Source organism: Palaemon carinicauda, chromosome 32 (assembly GCF_036898095.1).
Source record: "Palaemon carinicauda isolate YSFRI2023 chromosome 32, ASM3689809v2, whole genome shotgun sequence".
In the NCBI taxonomy this organism is placed as follows: Eukaryota; Metazoa; Arthropoda; class Malacostraca; order Decapoda; family Palaemonidae; genus Palaemon; species Palaemon carinicauda.
In genome coordinates this window covers 26,302,185-26,325,794 of record NC_090756.1, presented here as the reverse complement: position 1 = coordinate 26,325,794, position 23,610 = coordinate 26,302,185, and the positions used below count along the sequence as shown (strand labels likewise).

The 23,610-nt window shown below is 43.1% G+C and overlaps 1 protein-coding gene across 1 annotated transcript; it reads right to left on the bottom strand.

The window, feature by feature from the left end:
• Positions 1 to 320: 320 nt before the first annotated feature.
• Yif1 (Yip1d-interacting factor 1) lies at positions 321 to 23,103 on the bottom strand. The gene is given in 12 exon segments (XM_068356218.1): positions 321 to 1,673; positions 1,675 to 1,716; positions 3,853 to 3,891; positions 3,894 to 3,932; positions 3,934 to 3,949; positions 4,589 to 4,743; positions 6,453 to 6,547; positions 6,550 to 6,589; positions 7,529 to 7,711; positions 15,863 to 15,972; positions 16,609 to 16,782; positions 22,879 to 23,103. Coding segments are annotated over 12 exon segments (1,041 nt in total). The 5' UTR covers positions 22,916 to 23,103; the 3' UTR covers positions 321 to 1,562.
• Positions 23,104 to 23,610: the final 507 nt, after the last annotated feature.

Sequence of the window (23,610 nt, the reverse complement as noted above, 5' to 3'; positions counted from 1 at the left end):
AAAACAGTCCTTTTCTGGATTAGTTTATTTAAGTGACGGAGATATATAAAAGCTCTTTTGATATTTCTAATAGCTGTCCATTTCTCGAAACAATCCTTTTCTGGATTAGTTTATTTAAGTGACGAGTGACGTAACTATTTAACAGCTCTTTGACATTTCTAACAGCTGTCCATTTCTCGTAAGTCCTTTTCTGGATTAGTTGAATATTCAAGTGACAAGCGACGGAACTATTTAACAGCTCTTTGACATTTCTAACAGCTGTCCATTTCTCGAAACAGTCCTTTTCTGGATGAGTTGAATATTTAAATGACGAGTGACGGAGCTATATAAACAGTTGACATTTCTAACAGCTGTCTATTTCTCGTTAAGTCCTTTTCTGGACTAGTTGAATATCTAAACTTAAAAGTCATCATGAGTTTTGCATTGGTGGAATATTTAAACTCAAAAGTCATCACAAGTTTTCTGGCATCGATAAACTGTTTGTTCCACTGCTTATGATTGTCCTACACTGCTAATTAGTTAGTTATTCCACAGTAAGGTGGAGCCAAGTCTCTTTAGTACCTCCACACGTTATAAAAATAGATGAAAAACATACATACTATATAACCAACACTACCGGTCTTATAAATCTGATGGGGGATAACACAGCCTGATTCAATGTAAATCGATAAAAATTTTACCTAATTTCTTGAAACTAAATTTGCGACTTTATGCAATTCATAGGTCATATATTTCTTAAAGTCTATAAAAGATGTTTAATAAACCTACATACTTTTCTGTTTTAGAAAGACACTTACTCTATCTTTATGCTCCCGATGCATTGGCCAAACCTGCTCTTAAATATATTATTCATTTACTTTAATATCTATTGTGAATACCATATATTCAAGGTACTTTTTAAAGTATAAAATTACCTTGAATTAACCACAGTTGCTCTGTTTTGTAAAGCTACGCAAACTAACATCAGGGAAACGATACAAAATGGCTCTTTTAACATGTTAAATTCTTCAGACTAATATAATGTCATGATAACTGCCCAAAAGTCTATGTTTCTTACCCATTTTTTTTTTCTATTGTTTACCAAAACACAATCCGCTGTACTGCGTTCGCTTCTGTAAACATCGCAAACTATTACAAACAGGCGAACAGTTCGCTAAATCCGAGAATGAAAACCTGCAAAGCGGAAGATAAACAACACTGGTTAACGCAAGTCACGGCCCTAACGCATTGCATAATAAGCTTAAAATTAATTCCAGCAATATTACATGAAGCTACTCGCACAAACTTATACCTGACTTCACTTCAACCTGACCGATAACTCGCAGGAATATTGTTTGGGGTGTTTGAAGTCCCTCGATGTTGAAATAAACAGGTTGAAATTCCATCTGAACGCAAGCCTAAACAAACACTGCATAATGAGCTTACTTTTTCTTACCAAAAGCTTCAAAAGTCTGTACAATAATAAATGGTTAAATACGTTCCTTAAACAACTTAAGGATTGAAAATAGTGGCGGCAAAAATATTGCGTTTGATGACGAGGCAAAACGGACGCGACCCCGAGCTTAAACGGACACCAGGTGCCTCGTGAGCCACCACATCATCGCCGGCTGCAAGCCAGACATGAAGAGGAGGAGATACAGACGCCGTTTGTTTCCCGCGCTGTAGCCGTCCATCCGCCGCTCCGGCTCCCTGTATCTGCCATCGAAGCGTGCGGAACTGGAGGATAAGAGAAATAACAGAGGCTTAATTCTATACGAACATCATCATATTTCAGGAGTTAACGCTATCAGTATATCTAAAAATATTAACCCTTTTTACCCCCAAAGGACGTACTGGTACGTTTCACAAAAGCAATCCCTTTACCCCCATGGACGTACCGGTACGTCCTTTGCAAAAAAATGCTATAAAAATTTTTCATATTTTTTGATAATTTTTTTGAGCATATTCAGGCATTTTCCAAGAGAATGAGACCAACATGACCTCTCTATGACAAAAATTAAGGCTGTTAGAGCAATTTAAAAAAAAAAAAAATACTGCAAAAATGTGCTGGGAAAAAAATAACCCCTTGGGGGTTTAAGGGTTTGGAAATTTCCAAATACCCCGGGGGTAAAAAGGAGTTAAATTGAATTTTCCCCCTTAATGACTAAGAGACTAGAGGGGCACTCAGTAGAGCGCAGAACCTCCGCCGCGGCAGCTTATTTCTCGACCTTTTGCTTGACCCTGGACCTTTGACCTTAACATGTATTAATTGGCGTGGATTTTCATGCGCTCAATTATGAACCAAGTTTTGAAGTCTCTGTGACAACGATGTCCACAATCATGGCTGATTACCGTGAATTGGACATTTCGCTTGACCATGACCTTGACCTTCCAAAATTGAATCATTTCCAGCTTTTTACATAATTAATTCCTGCAAGTTTCATTACTCTACGATCAAAATTATGACCAGGAAGCTGTTCAAAAACTTACAGACACACACACACACGTGGTAAAACATAACCTCCTTCCAGCTTCGTTGGCAGAGATGATAATATAGATTGAAAGCTTAATTTTGATTAATGTTATTATCATCATTATGACAAGAACGAGGAACATCGAGTTCCTCATTACTCTGATTGCTGTCAAACACATTAGCCCAGAAGGGTTGCCTTTTCTTTTGGACAGTACCTTCATTTGAGAAACAAGTTTTGGAACATAAAATATCACACTGTCTAAAAGCAACTGTGACATTTATACAGTCATATTGTCAATGTAGTCCACACAATATTGCAACACACTAGACGACATTGGCGAAGTCTAGGCCGCGCTAGTCCTAGATTTTGCTCAATATCTCCTGACACAATAGGAATTAAAAACAAAAATAGTCGTATCATACTCGAGAAACAAACTCAACAATAATGATAAAAACCAATATATATACTGTATATAACAATAGACGGAAAATAAAAAGCAAATCATACAACTCGTAGACTAAAGGCAAAATCAGATAAAATTAGTCAACACAGAATAGCCGACACACCATGCAAGATTTATTACCCTCTGGGATAGCCATTTAAAATGAAGGAAAGACATAATGATGGTTTTGAAAAATAAATACCAGTGAGGAAGAAAAAAAAGATAGGGGAAAGGTAACCTCTTCATAAACCACTAGGCATCCTTTGCCCTTCTATTAAGCCTGCCCGATATACTTTAATATAATAAAAGGACGAGAGAATAGATTAGTGCCTGACTGTACCCTCAATCAAGAGAACTCTACCCCCAAGAGAGTGGAAGAGCATGGTACAGAGGCTATGGCACTACCCAAGACTAGAGAGCAACGGTTTGATTTTGGAGTGTCCTACTAGAAGAGGTGCTTCCCATAGCTTAAAACTCTCTTCTACCATTACCAGGAGGAAAGTAGCCACTGAACAATTACAATGCAGTAGTTAACCCCTTGAGTGAAGAAGAATTTTTTGTTATCTTTGTATTGTCAGGTGTATGAAGAAAGACGTGTCTGTGTAGTAGGAGATGATGATGAATGGAGAAGTATCGATTTAAAAGCTCAAGATAGAGACGACTGGCAAAATGTAACTGCGGCCTCTTTGGGTCAATAGCCATAGGAGGAGATGATGATGATGATGATGATGATGATGATGATGATGTAGGGAAAGGTAAAAAAGCATGTAACCGTAGGGCAAGGTAAAAAAAGCACGTAACCGTAGGGAAAGGTAAAAAAGCCCGTAACCAGAGAGATACAATGTACTATCTGCTCCCTCAAAAAGGACCCAGTGACTGTACACTCTAGCGGTAGTATCTCAACGGGCGGCTGGAGCCTTGGCCATCCGACTACCTAAACGTTAACCGTGGACTTACCATGAAGACGACGAGACTGAAGCTACAGTAAGCCAACACACCCAGTAATATCCAAAAGATTCCATAAGTAGTCCTGCCAGACAGAGCAAAGATCATCCTGCAAAAGGAAATAAAGAATTGCTTCATTTACGGAAAGGAGCGTACCTAATATCTTCAGTTTATAATAAAACTACAAAAAATGACTCAAGTAATCAGAAATAGGTTGCAGCTGCTTTTATCTTTTTTTTCCATCTTTATTAACCGCTTTTACCCCCAAAAGGACGTACTGGTACGTTTCGCAAAACTCATCCCTTTACCCCCATGGACGTACCGGTACGTCCTTGCTAAAAACACTGCTATTTACATTTTTTCTTTGCATATTTTTGATAATTTTTTTAGAAACTTCAAGCATTTTCCAAGAGAAATGAGACCAACCTAACCTCTCTATGACAAAAATTAAGGCAGTTAGAGCAATCTAAAAAAAATATACTGCAAAATGTGCTTGAAAAAAAAATAACCCCTGGGGGTTAAGGGTTGGATAGTTCCAAATAGCCAGGGGGTAAAAAGGGTTAAGGTATAGTTATTATCAACATTCAGCTAATACTTACGATTAAAACCATACTATACAATAAAAAAACCATACTATACAACTCTCTGTATTGGAACAAAATCATAAACGACTACCGTCAAAATACCACATACCTACAGACATAAGTTATCAAAAACAACCACTGTACAAACTTTTAAGACAACTTACCCAACATATTTATAAGAGGCAAACGCCAGTAAGTCCAACGTCTTGATCTGCGTGTTGATCGCAGTGACGTACATAGTGGCGATGATGATGAATATCTCTAGCACAAGCCACACAAGTGCTGAACTTGCTTGCATACCCAAAACGTCAGGTGAAAAACCTTGAAAGAAAAGGGTGAATAATAACAGACAGTTGCAGAGGATGGTGATCTGGGATCAGAATAAAACCACAGAATACAAGCAGGATGGAAGAATTGGAAAAAAGTGCGTGGAATACTTCTTCTTTGTCTACATCTTTTCCCCACTTCTATGTAGGGTCGATTTTTTCTGGTCAGCTTTCTCTATGCGACAGGAAAAGAGGGGTTAAATTGAAAGGTAAAGTACACAGGACCGTTGCAAGACCGGCAATGATGTATGGAGCGGAGACGTGGGCAATAAAGAAGACAGAAGAGAAGAAGATGGATGTGGCAAAGATGAGAATGTTAGATGGATGTGTGGGGTGACAAGAAGAGATAAGATACGGAATGAGGTAATTAGGGGTACCACAGGAGTTAGAAAAACTATCAGATAAGATCCAAGAAAGTAGACTGAGGTGGTATGGTCATGTCATGAGAAGAGATGAACAGTATATTGGGAGGAGAGTGATGGAAATGGAGGTACAGGGAACGAGAAGGAGAGGGAGACCAAAGCGAAGGTGGGTGGACTGTATCAAGGATGACCTTCCATCAAAGGGATTAACCGGTGATGAAGTGTGGGACAGAGGTAGATGGAGAAAGCTGACCAGAAACATTGACCCCACATAGAAGTGGGAAAAGATGCCGACAAAGGAGAAGAAAGAGGAAGAATAAGAGACATTTTTATTCCAATCTAGCAGTAATGGATTTACAATAATGATTGGAGTGTGTACCCGGGAGAATGAGCAAAAATAACACTTCCTAATACAGCATTCCCTGCCTATATGATTAGAATTCATTCCAATCATTATGATTATTTGCTTAGCTACAACCTTAGTTGGAAAAGGGATGTTATAAGCCCACGAGCTCAAACGGGAAAAATAGCCCAGTCATAAAAAGAAATAATGAAATAAAACTATAAGAGAATAATAATCAATGAGAATAAAATATCTTAAGAACAGTAACAACATTAAATTATATCTCTCATATATAAACTATAAAAAACATGTGGATGAGATCATGGTGAGGAGTACAGTAGATGGAGATTGTTTGGGCATGCTCTTCGAACTCCTCAAGAGATTAGTTCACCAAACTTTCAACTGTGCTCCACAAGGCACTAGAAGAGTTGGAAGACTCAGGCCTACATGGTTGAGGAGTATGAAGCACGAAGAAGGAGGTGATGAATGGAGAAGTATTGATTTAAGAGTTCAAGTTAGAGACAACTGGCAAAATCTAACAGAGGCTCTTTGCGTCAATAAGCGTAGGAGGAGATGATGATGGTGATGATTGAATCTCTCTCTCTCTCTCTCTCCAGGAATCTAGACACATATTTTGCTAGCTTTTCAACATACATATATTTAATTTTTCAATTCCAATCTCTCTCTCTCTCTCTCTCTCTCTCTCTCTCTCTCTCCTCTCTCTCTCTCTCTCTCTCTCTCAGAAAAGATAGTTAAAAACAGTAAAACTTGTTAATATTCAAAAGCATTTTTTGCATTGGAATAATTTGGGAATCTCTCTCTCTCTCTCTCTCTCTCTCTCTCTCTCTCTCTCTCCCCTGATAGGCTATTGACATATCGTCAATCCGTCCTTGTTTACAAAAAAGGCAATTGGCGTTATAGGTTAACCAACTCCTCCTGTTCAAAGAGGTAGGGACTGCTGTATAGTACTAATAGCGCGCGATATATTTAATATTTACCTTTCCTGAAGCCCCAAACACAAACCCGCAACCAAGATGTAAGTGACGACGGCCATCAGTGGGATGTAGAGATCTGGCGCATTGATCTCGTGCGAGGCTGCACGGGCTCGTCCTGTTCGTATCGCACGCTCCAGTCCTGTAGAAAAGGAACAAGTATAAGTATCTAGTATATTTTTAAAGCTTGATGTAATAAGAGTATGTGCTATTCTCTGTTAATAAAAAATTAATGAACCAAAAGGGAGGATACAAGAATAGAAAATAGAAAAATGTAATAAAATTTGCAATAACGTTTTTCTGCTAAAAGTCTTGGTGTTTTAGTTCCATGTTTTAATCTTCAATTCTGATTTAATCTACATAATTCTTCTACATATTTTTAACAGTTATTGCGGATGGACAGAAAATACAGCAGTCTGTAATACTGCAGCTGAATTTAAACACTCAACACTGTATATCTAATATGTAGTACTTGTAAATCTTCTAAATATTGTTGGCAGTACAGTGAACCCTCGTTTATCGCGGTAGATAGGTTCCAGACCCGGCCGCGATAGGTGAAAATCCGCGAAGTAGTGACACCATATTTACCTATTTATTTAACATGTATATCCAGACTTTTAAAACCTTCCCTTGTATGTAGTACTGTTAACAAACTACCCTTTAATGTACAGAACACTTAATGCATGTACTACAGTACCCTAAACTAAAACAGGCACAAATATTAAAGGCAATTTTATATCATGCGTTTCCTAAACACGCCAAAAAGCACGATAAAAAATGGCAACCAATGTTTTGTTTACATTTCTCTGATCATAATGAAGAAACAAACGCATTTACTGTACACATCTGTGTATAGGTTAGTTTTTGCATCGATTATATTGATTATTCAGTACAGTATGTTGATTTTGTTATTACCAATATGTATATATAATATATATGGGTTATGAAAAAAATCCGCGATGGTCGAACCGCGAAGTAGCGAGGGTTTACTGTAAGTGCGGATGGGGACATAATAGGTCAGTCCGTAATACCTAACCTGAACTAAAACGTACAGCATCTCACACCAATGCCACGAACTTACCGAGTGCGTAAAAGGGAAGAACAGCAACTGGAGCTTCTTCAGAACGTATCGGGTGTCCACCGCAAAGTAGTACTTGACTTGACTCATGGTGACATATTTCTCCAGCTTCTTGTCGACAAAGTCGCGTCCCTGGCCGACAAGGTTCTGGCCGTACTGCATTGCCATGCTGGCTACCATGGGATCCTGCAAAATGAACCGTCGATGAATGAATGATCTGTGACTATCTGGTGCCATAACATCGGTGGTCATTGATGACGATTTAAGTATGCTTAATCAACAATTAATAACTTCAAGACAAAAATGAAATAGAAACAGAAAATGACAAATTCGGAGATAATTTGTATTTTTCCTAACCATACAAACCTTAGCTATTTACATTGGGTTTACTTTCGGCGTAGCTGAAATTGACGAGCCAATAGATTTTAACGAGGGTTAACTACCCCCGCGCTAGTTAGCGGGGGTAGGGGAAGGGGTAGCTTGCTACCCCTCCCCCCCACACACCGGTGATTTGCTTCACTTCACTTAGAGGTAGGACTTGACTTGGGGGACAGGGCTGGCAGACAAATATGTGTAGCTAAGGTTTGTATGGTTAGGAAAAATACAAATTATCTCCGAATTTGTCATTTGTTCCATAACCGAAATACAAACCACGCTATTTACATTGGGTGACTTAGCCTACCCCTTAGGAAGGGTGGAAAGTCCCCAGCCTTACTGGCTTTGGCTTTACCCGGGGACTCCGACTCCAAGTGAGTATCACTCGAGAGAGGAAGTCCCTGCACCTCACAAGTTCCTTGCTCCGCAAAGAACGAGTGGCCTACGTAAGTTGTGTGTGGAGGAAAGAGCGTGACTCGTCCTAGGAAGTTGACCTTGAATCCTTTAGATAGGAATCTAGGCTAGGACGTTCCCAATACCACCTTGTCAGGGTATGGGGGACGCGACAGTATTAAACTTAATACTAGGAACACAAGGGAGCATGGTTTACCTGCAGAGGTTGAGGTCAGCTATGCGGAGACCAGAATGCTGCTTTCCCCAAGAGAGGGCAGGATGAAGAAAGAAGTAAGGGCCACACATACTCTTTCATTCACGCAGACTAAAACCGGGTAACAACGCCCTCAACCTACTGCTACTTGTCCATCAAGGAGCCTGAGGTTAGACCAGCTGGTGTGCAGCCACCACGGGGCCGATAGAAAAAGTATCGAAGCTCCTCTGAGTCACGTCCTGCAGGTAGTGGGCTGTGAAGGTCGTTTGACGCTTCTAGACCCCAGCTTGAAGCACCTGTGTCACAAAGAAGTTTCTCTTGAAGGCCAGGGACGTAGCGATGCCCCTGACGTCGTGTGCCCTAGGGCGACGTGACGGATGAGGGTCCGGATTCAAGGCGTGGTGGATGACCCTCCGAATCCAAGCCGAGATGGTATTCTTGGTGACCCTCCTCTTCATCCTGCCTGTGCTAACGAACAGTGCTTGCACGCGAGGACGAACTGCAGCTGTTCTCTTCAAGTAACGTCTCAGACTCCTCACTGGGCACAATAGCAGATGGTCTGCGTCGCTTGTTACAGAACGGAGACTCGTGACCCTGAAAGAGTCGAACCGTGGGTCCGGCACTCCAGGGTTCTGAGTCTTGGCAACAAACTCGGGGACGAACCTGAACGTTACCTCCCCCCATCCCCTTGAATGGGCAATGTCGTACGAGAGACCATGAAGTTCACTAACTCGTTTGGCAGAGGCCAACGCGAGCAGGAAAGCCGTCTTCCAAGTCAGGTGGCGATCAGAGGCCTGGCGTAATGGTTCGAAGGGAGGTCTCTTAAGAGCCCTGAGAACCCGAACCACGTTCCATAAAGGAGGTCTCACTTCCGACTGAGGGCAGGTAAGCTCATAGCTACGTATGAGTAGAGAGTTCCAGTGAGGAAGAAATGTCCACTCCTTTCAGCCTAAAAGCCAGGCTTAAGGCTGAGCGATAGCCTTTCACCGCTGAGACCGAAAGGCGCATTTCCTCCCGCAAATAAACGAGAAACTCCGCTATTGCTGGAATAGTGGCATCGAGCGGAGAGATGCCCCTCCCACGACACCAACCACAGAAGACTCTCCACTTCGCCTGGTAGACTCCCGCAGAGGACTTTAGCAGGTGCCGAGACATTCTCTCCGCAACCTGTTGCGAAAAGCCTCTCTCCGTGAGGAGACACTGGATAGTCTCCAGGCATGAAGCCGAAGCAAGGCTACGGCCTTGTGGAAGATGTTGCAATGTGGCTGTCTGAGTAGCTCGTGTCGTGGGGGAAGCTCTCTCGGGAGCTCCGTCAGGAGCTGCAGAAGGTCCGGGAACCATTCCGCGTGATGCCATAGCGGAGCTATCAGAGTCATCGACAGGTTGACCGATAGTCTGGTCCTGTTGAGCACCCTTCTCATCAGACAGAACGGTGGGAAGGCGTACACGTCGATGTTGTCCCACCGTTGTTGGAAAGCATCTAGCCAGAGAGCCTTGGGGTCCGGAACTGGGGAGCAGTACAGAGGCAGCTTGAAATTCAAAGCTGTCGCAAACAGATCCACCGTCGGGGAACCCTACAAAGTCGGGACTTTGTTGGCTATCTGAGGATCCAAAGACCACTCGGTACTCACTATCTGCGAAGCTCTGCTCAGACTGTCGGCGAGCACATTCCTCTTGCCAGGAATGAAGCGAGCTGATAGTGTTATCGAGTGGACTTTGGTCCACCTCAGAATCTGTACTGCAAGATGGGATAGCTGATGTGAAAAAGTACCTCCCTGCTTGTTGATATAAGCCACTACCGTGGTGTTGTCGCTCATCACCACCACAGAATGACCCGCCAGGGTCCGTTGGAACTGTTGAAGAGCCAGGAATACGGCCTTCAATTCTAGCAGGTTGATGTGCAGGTACTTTTCTGATTCTGACCAAAGGCCTGAGGTCCTCTGGTTCAGAATGTGCGCCCCCCACCCTTCTTTTGACGCGTCCGAAAACAGCGTCAATTCCGGGGGGAGGACGAGAAGATCCACTCCCTTTCGCAGGTTCTCGTTAACCAGCCACCACCACAGGTCCGCCTGTTCCGAGGGTCCTATCGGAACCAGACAGTCCGGGAAATCGGATCCTTGAGTCCACCGGGACTTGAGCCGCCATTGCAGGGATCTCATCCTGAGACGGCCGTTTGGAACCAGACGAGCCAGGGAGGCTAGGTGACCTAAGAGACGCAACTACGATTGGGCTGGAAGCTCTTCCCGCCTGAGGAAGGGTTCCGCCACCCTCCTCAGCCTTGCTATCCTGTCGTCTGATGGAAAGGCTTTGTGGAGATTGGTGTCTAACAACATGCCTAGATAAACCAGTCGCTGGGACGGCTGCAGAGAGGACTTCTCGAGATTTACCAAAGTCTCGGTGTCGAAGAAGGGTCGACTCCGAGTCTGCCAGGATCAACCAGTCGTCCAGATATCGGAGGAGACGGATGCCATTCCTGTGCGCCCAAGACGAAATCAGGGTAAACACTCTGGTGAACACCTGAGGTGCTGTGGAGAGACCGAAGCACAGCACCTTGAACTGGTAGGTCTTGCTGTCTAGGCTGAATCTCAAGTACTTCCTGGAAGACGGATGGATTGGGATCTGGAAGTACGCGTCCTTCAGATCCAGTGTGCACATGAAGTCTTGTGGTCTCACCGCAAGTCTGACCGTGTCCGCTGTCTCCATGCTGAACAGAGTTTGCTTGACAAACTTGTTCAGAGCTGAGAGGTCGATGACAGGTCTCCAGCCTCCAGACGCCTTCTTTACAAGAAAGAGTCGACTGAAGAAGCCTGGGGAGCCGTCGACGACCTCCTGGAGAGCATCCTTCTTGAGCATGGTCTCGACTTCTGCCCGAAGTGCTAGCCCCTTTGCCGATCCCATGGCATAGGAGCTCAACGACACTGGATTCGCTGTCAGGGAAGGTTGAGATGTCGTGAATGGGACGCGATAACCTTGGCCGATCACGTAGACCGTCCAAGAATCGGCCCCATGTTGCTGCCACCTGTGCACGCAACTTTGAAGGCATCCCCCCACAGGTGGACACGCGGGGGGAGGGGGGACTGCCACTCCTAGCGTTTGCAGCCGCGGCCGCTCCCTCTAGGAGTCTTGCCTCCCCTGGAGGACTTACCGCCCCTCTTGTCCTTGGCAGGAAAGGGCTGGGGCTTAGACACCACTTTCTTAGCTGCCAGCGCCTGCTTCGGTGTCCTGCGAGGCTGCTGCTGATGTTGCTGTGGAGCTGGAGGCTTGTAGGGCAGAGATGCAAAGGCCCTTTGGAGGAGGGAGTCCTGGCTAGACTTCCTCCACCTCTCAGCTGTGCGTTCCATGTCCTTGGGCTCGAACAAACTTACCCCAAGGATGGAAGAGTGTCTGAGCCTGCAGACATCCATGGCGGGGACCTTTGGGTGGATCTTCTCGGTCACCGCATCACGACGCTTCAGCACCGAGTTGGCCCACAGGTTGGTAACCTAATGTGCCAGGAACTCGATGGAGCGAGTGCCCGAGAGGAAGGTCTCCAGGGCCTTCCTATTGCGCTCCTTAGACAGATCCTCGGAGCGCAATAGGATGCCCAGAGAACCCAGCCAGACATCCAGCCACGAAGTGGCCTGCATGGCACACTTCGCGACCTTCTCCTGGCTCAGGATCTCCGACGCCGAGAACGTCACCTGCCGGGCGGAGAGCTTCTCAAGGGGAACTCCCCTAGTAAGCTCTTCCACCGAATGGTGGAGGGGAAGAGCGAGACTAGACTCCCCCATGATCTCAAAGTACCTTCTCTGCTGGAGACGAGGAGGTGGGAGGAGTCTGTTCCCGGCAGAGGAACGACTGGAGGAGGCGAGGTCTGCGAGCTGAGCGTTGGCCCTGTCTCTGGCACTCTTCACCCCTTGGGACCAGGGCAGAGCCGCACTGGCCTTTGGGGGCTTCTGAGTTCCATAGACCTGATCCAGGACCGTGTCCTTGCCTTCACGATGGGCGATCACCGGGTCCTTGAACCTGTTGAGCTGCCTCATCAGGCCCAAGACCTGCCAGAAGGCATGCTCAGACTCCTGCTGCTCTCCTCCCTGCGGACTGGCAGCTAAGTCTCCTGTCCCCGGATGTTCTTCCTGGGGAGACACGTGGACGTTCTCCCCGGGTCTGGCTGGTTCCTGACGAATTCGCGAAGACGACTTCGGAATCGTCTTGGAGTCCTTGGGTTCCCTCCTGGGTGGGATACAAGACTCCAGCAAAGAGGTCTGGAAGGTACCTTCCATGCGAGACGATTCCCCTCCACGAGGAGGAGACTCCCCCCTTGGTGCCGAGGGGGAGACCGCCGCCTCGCTGGACTCTCCTGAGGACGGAAAGGCCTCGTCCACAGGAGAGGGAGAAAACGACTGCGAAGGGGAAGGAGCCTTCCTGGCGGACCTCTTAGGAACCAACTTCTCCCCGGGAGAAGTCACCACGAAGTCCACTCCTCTCCTCTTCAGCGGGGGCGAAGCCGTCGTTGGCTTGAGTCCTAGATCGGCGAGTGCCGGCTTCATAGCCTTCACTAACGCCCGCATCAGAGGACCAAACCAGGACTGCCGAGATACGGACACAGAGTCCGTAATTCCCGCTGGAGGGAAGGGGATCGGCCGACTCTTCGGAGTGGACACAACTGGACCTGCCTGCAAAAAAGAAGGGGAAGAAAGTTGCCTTGACCTCTCCGACGATCCTTCCTTGTCCTGCGAGAGAGACCTGCGCTTACGCGGAGGTGATTCTGACTGCGACCTGGAAACGCGCGTCCCTGCTGCCGCCGCGAGCTGCGGAACCCGATGAGAACGGGGGTCGCGCTGGTGCTCGCGGGGGAGTTTCCAAAGAATCGCGGGGGAGTTTCCAAAGAATCGCGCGCGAGGGGCTGCTGGAGCGCAGGCACATAGTCGCGCGGAGATAGACGAGCGCGGGCGAGTGGGCGCGTGGGCGAAGGAACACGCGAGCGCTCAGGGCCAGGAGAAAAGTACAGCGCAGGGGAACGATGGTGTCTTGGAGACCTGTGACGCGTGGGCGAGAGATGGTGAGTCGGCGAACGATGGCTCGTTGGCGAACGCTGGCACGCAGGCGAGCGATGGCGCGTTGGCGAGCGATGGCGCGTTGGCGAGCGATGGCGCGCAAAACGCGCAGGCGAACGACCGCGTGTGGGCGAGCTGATCGCAGAGACCTATGTCTGTCAAGATCCGAGTGGCGCCGACGCGTGGGAGAGCGCTTGCGCGCAGGCGATGGATCGCGCGGGCGGTCAGGAGATCGCCAGGACTCAGGGGAGCGCTGACGCGCTGGAGAACACTAACGCGCAGGAGATCGCCAACGCGTTGGAGAACACTGACGCGCAGGAGATCGCCAACGCGTTGGAGATCACTGACGCGCTGGAGATCGCTGGCGCGCAGGAAGACGACACGTAGATGGCTGCGCAGGAGCAAGAGGCGCGACGCGCAAAGGCGAACGCTCGCGAACGGGCTCAGGAAGAGAAGGTGCGTGGGAGTGCAGGAACTCTGGATGTACGCGCAGAAGACCGTGCGCGTTGCTGCGCAGGAGAAGGATGACGAGCAGGAACGCGTGGGCGAGGAGGAGTTAAATCCTTGCCCGCGTCCAGAACCGGAGTTCCAGGGCGCGTGGGCGAGTGTGGGCGCGCAGGGCACGTGTCAGGAACTGGATGCGCAGGTGCGCGCTGACGAGCAGGGGATCTTGTACGCTCAGGTGACCGTTGGTGCGCTGGGCGCGTAACAGGAACAGGAGGTTGTATGTTGTCAACAGGAGAGCGCTTGCGAGCAGGGGGACGTTGACCATCAGGAGAGCGCTGGCGAGGTGAGTCAGGAGACTGCAAAGATGGAGAGCGCTTACGCGCTACTGCGCGTGAACGTGCAGGAGGGCGCGCAGGGGAACCCTGACGTGCAAGGGAAGCCCCCACACCGTGGGCGGCATCCCTTTGCCCCGAAGGGACCGGTGCCCGTCGGCTGATAGGGAGCGGGAGGCCCCTGCGACGAAGAGGACGACGAGCTTTACGGCGAAGGCGGCCACGAGGGAGGTCATCAGGATCGTCGGTCCTCCGAAGAGGAGTCTCAGTCAGAGCGCTCCCCCGAGGGGGAGACGTAGCCGCAGGAGAGACAGTGGGACCCACTTCCCCCTTCGAAGGATGTTCGGAAGGGGAAGGAGAGCCTTCAGCATCGTCAACAACATCAGGAGCCGCAGAGGTTTGACCAGACCCGTCGGAAGCCTCTGCTACCACGACGTCGACGATAGACAGAGGATCTACCTCTGCTATCACCGGCGACTGCTTGACAGCGGCCCCCAACTGGATAAGGTCAAACAGGGCTTCCTTGGAGGGTAGGCCCTTAAGCCCCAAGGAAGCCCAAAGCTGAAAAAGATCATCGTTAGAGACAGAGTTATCAACATTATCAAAATCCTCCCCCGGAGGAGGAGGGGGAGCCGCCCCGCTATGGGAGGCGACGCCCTCTCCCACACCCCGAGTTCGGGAAACAGAACAAGGGTCTGCGCTACCACTCGGAGGCCTCTCACGAGAGGCCGGACGAGTGGGAGCTTCGGAGGAGGTTTGGGCGGCGGAAGAAGAGTCCCTAGAGCCTTCCTCCTTCAAGGCAACCCCAGGGGGAGAACGGTCTCTCTGGACTTCTTACGCCGGCGGGCAAACCTCTCCCACTGGGAGGCAGACCACTCCCTACACTCACTGCACGTATTTTCCCTATCACACCGTCGGCCTCGATACTGCGGGCAAAGGGTGTGAGGATCGGTATCCACCGCCGACATGAAGGTACCGCAAGGGCGGCCGGCGATCCCAGGGCACTTGCGCATGATGAATACCAAAGGGCGAGGCCAACTTCAAACACACAGCTGAGGAAAAGCAAAGAAAAAGATTAAGGCTGTCAACAACGAGGACGATAGACAGACACGTCTGCACATCGTCCGAGCCAAAAGTGAAGTGAGTCAAATCACCGGTGTGTGGGGGGGGAGGGGTAGCAAGCTACCCCTTCCCCTACCCCCGCTAACTAGCGCGGGGGTAGTTAACCCTCGTTAAAATCTATTGGCTCGTCAATTTCAGCTACGCCGAAAGTAAACCCAATGTAAATGGCGTGGTTTGTATTTCGGTTACGGAACAAATGCTGTATTAAAGTAGTACTAAAGATGCAATGTACATACAATACTGTATTTTTACTGCTAATCATGAGATATATTCTCTATGAATACAGAAAAGTACCAATGATTTTGAAACCTAAAACCAACTTAAGTCATCTAAATCATAATCAATGCATCATAAACTCACTGAAATATATTATAGGAATAGAAATACTGTACTACATTATATATACAGCAATATTTACCTGAAATATCTGTGGGCCAGGCACACCGGGGTATCCGAAACCCCCATCGTTCCGGGCACCCTGGTTCTGCCCGGTATACCCGTAACTGTTTCCTCCAGCTGCATATCCGCCTATAAAACGTGAGAAAAAAAGGATATATGAAAAAAATGAGACATATTAATGGTAATAAGTCTTTCTAACAGTAAGGTAGAAAGACCACTAATATTACACTGTATTTAGTAATTCCTCAACTATCGCGGGTTATACATTCCATGCCCTGCCCCATAGCTGAAAAACTGTGGAGTACATATAAAAAACTATGGTATTTTTTTCACTACTTTTATAATTTTCATGTTTTACATGACTTTTTATAAATTCTAACTTATACAGTATAACAGTTACAACGTAAAAACAACCAGCTGTATTTGGATACAACAAAGTACTGTATGCTACACTCACACGATTACACATACGCACGATTAGAAAGCATCTTTTTGATTGTAAGTACAAACATAACTATAATAAAAGTCAATCGTCCAACCTTGATTTGGATAGCCGTAGTTTGGAAAAAGTAGGCTACACTTACACAAGATTAAAATGCATCTTTCAGATTGTAAGTACAAACGTATTTACAATAAAAGTCAATCGTCTAACCTTGATTTGGATAGCCGTAGTTTGGCAAAAGTAGGCTACACTTACACAAGATTAAAATGCATCTTTCAGATTGTAAGTACAAACGTATTTACAATAAAAGTCAATCGTCTAACCTTGATTTGGATAGCCGTAGTTTGGCGTGCTGGTATCCTCGAACAGCTGCGGCGGAGGAGGCTGCTGCTGCTGCTGCGGCTGTTGGGGATGCCCGTAGGCGTCGTACTGATTGTCGTACATGTTGGCAGCGCTGTTTGCCACCCGGCGACCCCTCACTTTCTCACCTTGCTGGGCTGGAATTTAAATCAAGGGGTTTTTTTTCATATTAATTACGTATCAGATGATGCTCAACTCACAAACATTCGAAGACATACAGCTGTAGTTATAAATCTCAGGTCTTGTATTAAAAGTTCATGATGAAATACAGCTATGTTTAAAATGCTTCGAGATGACTAAAATTACAACCAGATTTTTGCTCAGACAGCATCTATAATGAATAAAACGCTTCCAGAGGTAAAAAATTACTGCTACTGTATATCTTTGCTCAGGCAGCTTCTGTATCAAAAGTTCATAATGAAATACAGCTATAACGTTTAAAATGCTTCGAGGAGACTAAAATTACAACCAGATTTTTGCTCAGACAGCATCTATAATGAATAAAACGCTTCCAGAAGTAAAAAATTACGGTCATATCTTTGCTCAGGCAGCTTCTGTATCAAAAGTTTATAATAAAATACAGCTGTAACGTTTAAAATGCTTCGAGGAGACTAAAAATTACAGACATATCTTTGCTCAGACAGCATCTATAATGAATAAAACGCTTCCAGAAGTAAAAAATTACTGCCATATCGTTGCTCAGACAGCTTCTATACAGTACTGTAATAAAATGACAAATTTGGAGATACAGTACAGTAATTTGTATCCATAACGTACAAACCTTTAGCTATTTAATAGAGAATAATCTCTACTAAATAGCAGTTGGGTTTTAGTGACGGAACAAACAATATATAATTTAACGCAGGAAGCAAGATGTCATTTGCAATATGAAACGACTATTCGTTGACTTTTGACGATGAAAATCGTAGGTGCAAGTTAGGTGAAGCCTACCCCAGGCCAAAATTTGATAAAATTCAACTTAAATTTTCTTGGAAGCTATTAAGTTTGTAAGTATAGGAATTTGTACGTTTCAATATCATATGTTTTTCTACGTGCTTCAATTAAAGATAAGACCTAATGTTATTACTGTGCAAACACATATATTACAGTGCATCAAAAATAAAAATAAAAATGTCAATAAGATATAACAATTATTTGGTTACGGTATTCTTAAAAGTAAATCAAATCCTCAAGGTCTCGGCAATAGGATTTGGTAATTAGAAGGATCAAAACTCTGATTAATAAAGTTTTAAAAGTTAAATTTATAAAAGGTTTATTAAAAAATTCGGGCAACAAGACAAAACTTTTAGCATGTTTTCTTAATTTCGTAGATTAGGGCGATCAACTTTCCGTTCTTACATTTTCACGTTTATCTTTAACATTGTGCGTTATGGAAAGTCAAGATTCTAACGTTTCGGTAGGATATGACGCGACTGAATTAAAGAGAATGTTGAACAGGGACGCGACTGAATTAAAGAGAATGTTGAACAGGCTGACGTAAGTCTTTTTATGGTTTATATATGAAATATGTTTTGATGTTACTTTTTTTAGAACATTTTATTTTAATCGTTCATTATTTCTCATAGTTTATTTATTTCCTTTCCTCACTGAACTATTTTTCCTTGTTCGAACCCTTGGGCTTATAGTATCTTTCTTTTCCAACTAGGGTTCTAGCTTAGCTAGTAATAATAATGATAATAATAACAACTAAGCCATTTAGCACTTACCTTGAAGTGCCAGAAAAAACCCAAACTTTCAGATTTCCATTACATTTCATCATTATTGGATAATACTTTAGCACCGAGAAGTCCTCCACATTGAGGAAATCTCTATTTAAAACATGTAGGCAACTCATTCTCTGAGACGAAGCATCCTCCAACGACAACGTCGCAGTTTTTCCAACAATGTTCAAAATGACGTTCGACTTGATATGGTTCGTATATGCGTTACCAGATGCAAATATTTCCCCGTATATCTGACCGGGATTCTCCTCTTTTGCAAACCAAGCAAAGCATTGGAACTTCAGATCGTAGCCGAAGACTTTTCGCTAATTGGGTATACTATAATATAATGTACTCTGTACAACTGCGTACTCTAAACAAACAAACATACTTACTAGCCAATAACTACTTTCTTATATCAACTTGAAAAATTTGTTTTAACCATGCAGTGCTACACGAAATAATCATGAGTACGGCTGCGACGAGCCGTTTTCATTACGATGCAATTCTAAATAGTACTCGTACCAAGGCCACTACAGTACGATAGCAATCTACGCTAATTTTACAACAACGCTTAACCTAAAGTTGTGCTGTATAGAGTAGTAGAAGTCCTTTGAAGACAAACTTGCTACAGTGAAGGAAATCTTATCTCTAAAAACTGTGGAAAGAAACATCACATAAGGCGGTGCACTACATTCTATATAATGAACACACAAAACTGCTTCACGGTTCGGTTCATGTTTCATATCGACACGTGCAAAATCAACGTTCAATAACCCACGTGCAAATAATTGCATTGGTGTGTAAGGTCTCAACATACTACAGTGAATAATAACGTACCAACGGAGCTATAAGACTGATGGAAAATCCATATGATTGAAGCTTAAATCATATGTCCCTTGTCAATACAAAACAAAATTGACTAATATAATAAACAAAAACTCAATCTTCATTATCCCATGCCTATCTATTTTTTAATACCTTCATTACTATTTTTGCAATTACAAACTTATTATAATCTAACGCTATCTCATGGAGGCAAACTAAAATTGTTTTCTAAAGTTAATCTCTCTCGTATAGTTATTACGATAAATACTGGAAGCGTACCCTTCCAAATTCGTTGCAATTCATAGCCACCGCTTATGCTTGCAGCAAAAATATTCTAATCCCCTAAGCTACCTTAACAAACCTCTACTTCTTGACCTACAATCTTTAATAAGAAACCAGTAATGGCTTCAGCATAGAGAAATCAGAAGACAAGTTTGTCCCTGTCAGATGGGGCATATTTCTTAGAATGTGAAATAACAGTGCAACTGGGCTCCACAAGACACTAGAATAGTTGGAAGACCCAGGCCTACATGGCTGAGGACTATGAAGTGTGAAGACAGAGACGACTGGCGAAATCTAACCAATAGGCGTAGGACAAGATGATGATGATGAAATAACAGTGACTACATTTCCAGGAGACTTGGGATATACTCAGTGTTTAGAAATCTCTCCGAAACAGCAAAACCTCAGACATTGGGAAGATAACATGTTGATGGTCACAGCTTTTAATATCCTGTCGAGTTCATCTACACAAATTTTTAACATAAAAACAGTTCATAAATGATAGCTAGAAGTTCAGGAGTGTTTTATACATTAGTTCTGTTTAAACTATTCTTAAAAGACCCTACAAGTTGCTAGCAAAAAAATCACGAATTTTTGTGTTTTGAACAAAAGGATTTTAGCAGCAAAAGACATCTTTTTAATTATAAGGAGTCGTACTGGAGGAGTTCAATTGGGGGAAGTATATCTTGCCGATCAGCAATAACATTGACAGCTACAACTTAATGACGTATAGTGTTTACTCAAAGGTGTCTGGTTTCAGTTCATGTTTCATCAGAATAGATACTCAACAGAACTTGACAATCGAAATGGACTAAAGCGTAAGATTCCGCAAATATTTCTATTAAAGGAACGTACATTACAAAAGATCTTGTGGTCCGTTTTTAAGCCAAATACAAAGTACGAGGTCGTTACAAACTCTAATCCCAGCTTGTACATACCCTTCTCTGGGGTGTATGTACTTGGTTGGGATAGGCGTAAACTTATCACTTGCCAAATTGATTTTCTTTATTGGGTAACTCTTTTATCTTTGTCTGAAATTTGAAATTTAGAAGATAATTTACAAAATATCTTTTAGTGTTACTTCGCCAGGAGTGAAATCAGATGGAAAGCACACACAGGGTTGCGACTTAGCCTTAGGGTAAGCTGAGGATATAGCGGTCTATGGGGGGACATAGCCCAGGTAGGTAAGTAAGTATGGATACGGCTCCTAGATTAAGTTACGCAGAGTTCTCGTTAGTTTCACTTTTAAAACGTGGTTTTTCAATCGTAACTTTTGGAATTTTAAAGTGTCTAAAATTCAAAAAATTTATTTCACCTAAAAACAGTTCAAAATACACTTTATTTTCCCTCGTTAACAATGTTCTGCTACAGTAAATATTCACCCTCATTTTAATTACCGAGCCGAACAACTACAAAGGCTCCCCTTCTCTATCCGGTAAAATTATAGTTACTGACATTTTGAACAGGAAAAATAGTTTTTCCTGAATTGGACGTTCATTTTAACAGGAAATAAACCAATAACCCGTTAGACCGTCTAAGGACGAGGATATTTTTTAGAAATCTAATGGTTTTTGCTTCACAATGCGCCCGCGGTTAAGAAAAAAATCAAGCTATGTACTAGCAAGAGGTACATGCTGAGCTACGCGCGCTAACCCCACCGAGTACTATTTCTTAGATAATTGTTTCTAATTGCAGTGAAAATAAGCGTCATTTCCGGGGAAAAAGGACGTTTTTCTATTGGAAACCCATTTTTTTTTTTAGAAGCTTTTTCCGTTCGTAACTATAAAACTGGAGACTTGCTTAAACTATATAAGTCCAAGCTTAACATACACTAATCCTTATCCTAGCTCGTAAAATTCCTAGCCTAGCATATACCCATCCTAACTGGTAAAAATCCTAGCCTAGCATCGCCTGAATGTACCACACCCTATACTGTATAAAATTTAATCTATATCTGTAGGAATTTAAATTTAAACTGTATACATTTAAAGATATCCTACAGAAAAACTTATCAAAACCTAAATTTATTAAATCCTTAACCTAACCTACAGGATATTCACTTGTCTGAACATATCCTATGACAAGGCTTAACGTATCATACCAAAGTTATCTATATGATAAAAAATTAGTCAAATTAACAGGTATCCTACAGAAATCCTTATCAAAACCTAAATTTATTATATCCTTAACCTAACCTACAGGATATTCCCTCGTCTAAACATATCCTACGATAAGGTTTCACCGTATCCTACCCAGGATATCAAATATAATCAAATTATCCAAGACAAACGATTATTATAAGATATCCTACAGAAATCCTTATCAAAAACCTAAATCTATCAAATCCTTAACCTATCCTACAGGATATTCACTCGTCTGAACCTATCCTACCACAAGGCTTAACGTATCCTACCTAGGATATCAAATATAATAAAATTAGTCAAATTAACCAAGACAAACGAATTAAATTAACAAAAAGACACTCTTAAATATTTAAATAGCAGCAGGTAACAGTAGTTTTAACAGCTAGTACCTATCCTACGATAGGCTTTAACGTATCCTACCTAGGATATCAAATATAATAAAATTAGTCAAATTAACCAAGACAAACGAATTAAATTAACAAAAAGACACTCTTAAATATTTAAATAGCAGCGGGTAACAGTAGTTTTAACAGCTAGTACCTATCCTACGATAGGCTTTAACGTATCCTACCCAGGATATCAAATATAATAAAATTAGTCAAATTAACCAAGACAAACGAATTAAATTAACAAAAAACACTCTTAAATATTTAAATAGCAGCGGGTAACAGTAGTTTTAACAGCTAGTACCTATCCTACGATAGGCTTTAACGTATCCTACCTAGGATATCAAATATAATAAAATTAGTCAAATTATCCAAGACAAACGATTATTTTAAGATATCCTACAGAAATCCTTATCAAAAACCTAAATTTATCAAATCCTTAACCTAACGCACAGGATATTCGCTCGTCCGAACCTATGAACCTATTTTACGACAAGGCTTTACGTATCCTACTTAGGATATCAAATATTAAAAAATATGTTAAAATAACCAAGACAAACGAATTAAATTAACAAAAAGACACTCTTAAATATTTAAATAGCAGCGGGTAACAGTAGTTTTAACAGCTAGTAACAGCAGTATCGACCGAACCTATCCTACGACAACGCTTAACGTATCCTACCTAGGATATAAAATATTAAAAAATTAGTTAGAATAACCAAGACAAAAGTATTAAATTAACATAAAAACACTCTTAAATATTTAAATAGCAGCGGGTAACAGTAGTTTTAACAGCTAGTAACAGCAGTAATGCTAGTAGCAGCGGTGGAGGTGGTCCAGGGATTAAACATGCTTCTCATTTTAAGACGTACACTTACGCTGCCTCACGCCTGACACCGGGAAGTCCATATTTTTGGGTGAAAAAACCCTAAAAATGACCCAACTCACACAAGAAAAGGGGGGGAAATAAGGTCACCACAGGTCAGCTGATGTTGACAAGTTCCTCGGGTCGGGATAGGATCGCCTTCGAAGGTGGAGGATTAATTGGTAGGACTTCGAAGGGGAAAACGCCTTCGAAGTCGTCATCTGTTGAGACGCTCTTTACGGATGGAGTGTTGGTTCTAATATCATATTTTTTATATATAAAAAAAATTATTAATAGTTATATTTATATATCATAAAATTATGTTTTTTATATACATCATGAAATTCCCCTGGTAGAATCACTTGGTATAATATTAAGTCAAATTGATGATCTTATATAGTAATGTCATATTTCCTTTTAATAATATTTTCTATGTTATCAAAATTGATTGACATTTATATTTATATCTTATAAAAATATGTTTTTTATATATATCATAAAATTATCCTGGTAAAACTACATAGTTTAATATTAAATCAAATTATTTTCCGATAGTTGTCATTTTTGAGGAGGCTTCTTAGGTTGAGTATTGGTTCTAATATCATATTTTTTATGTTATTAAAACTCATTTTTAGTTATATTTATTTATCATATAAAATAGCAGTATATATATCATAAAATTAACCTGGTAGAACTACCAAGAATATTTAATCAAGCTGATAATTTCCAATAGTCATTT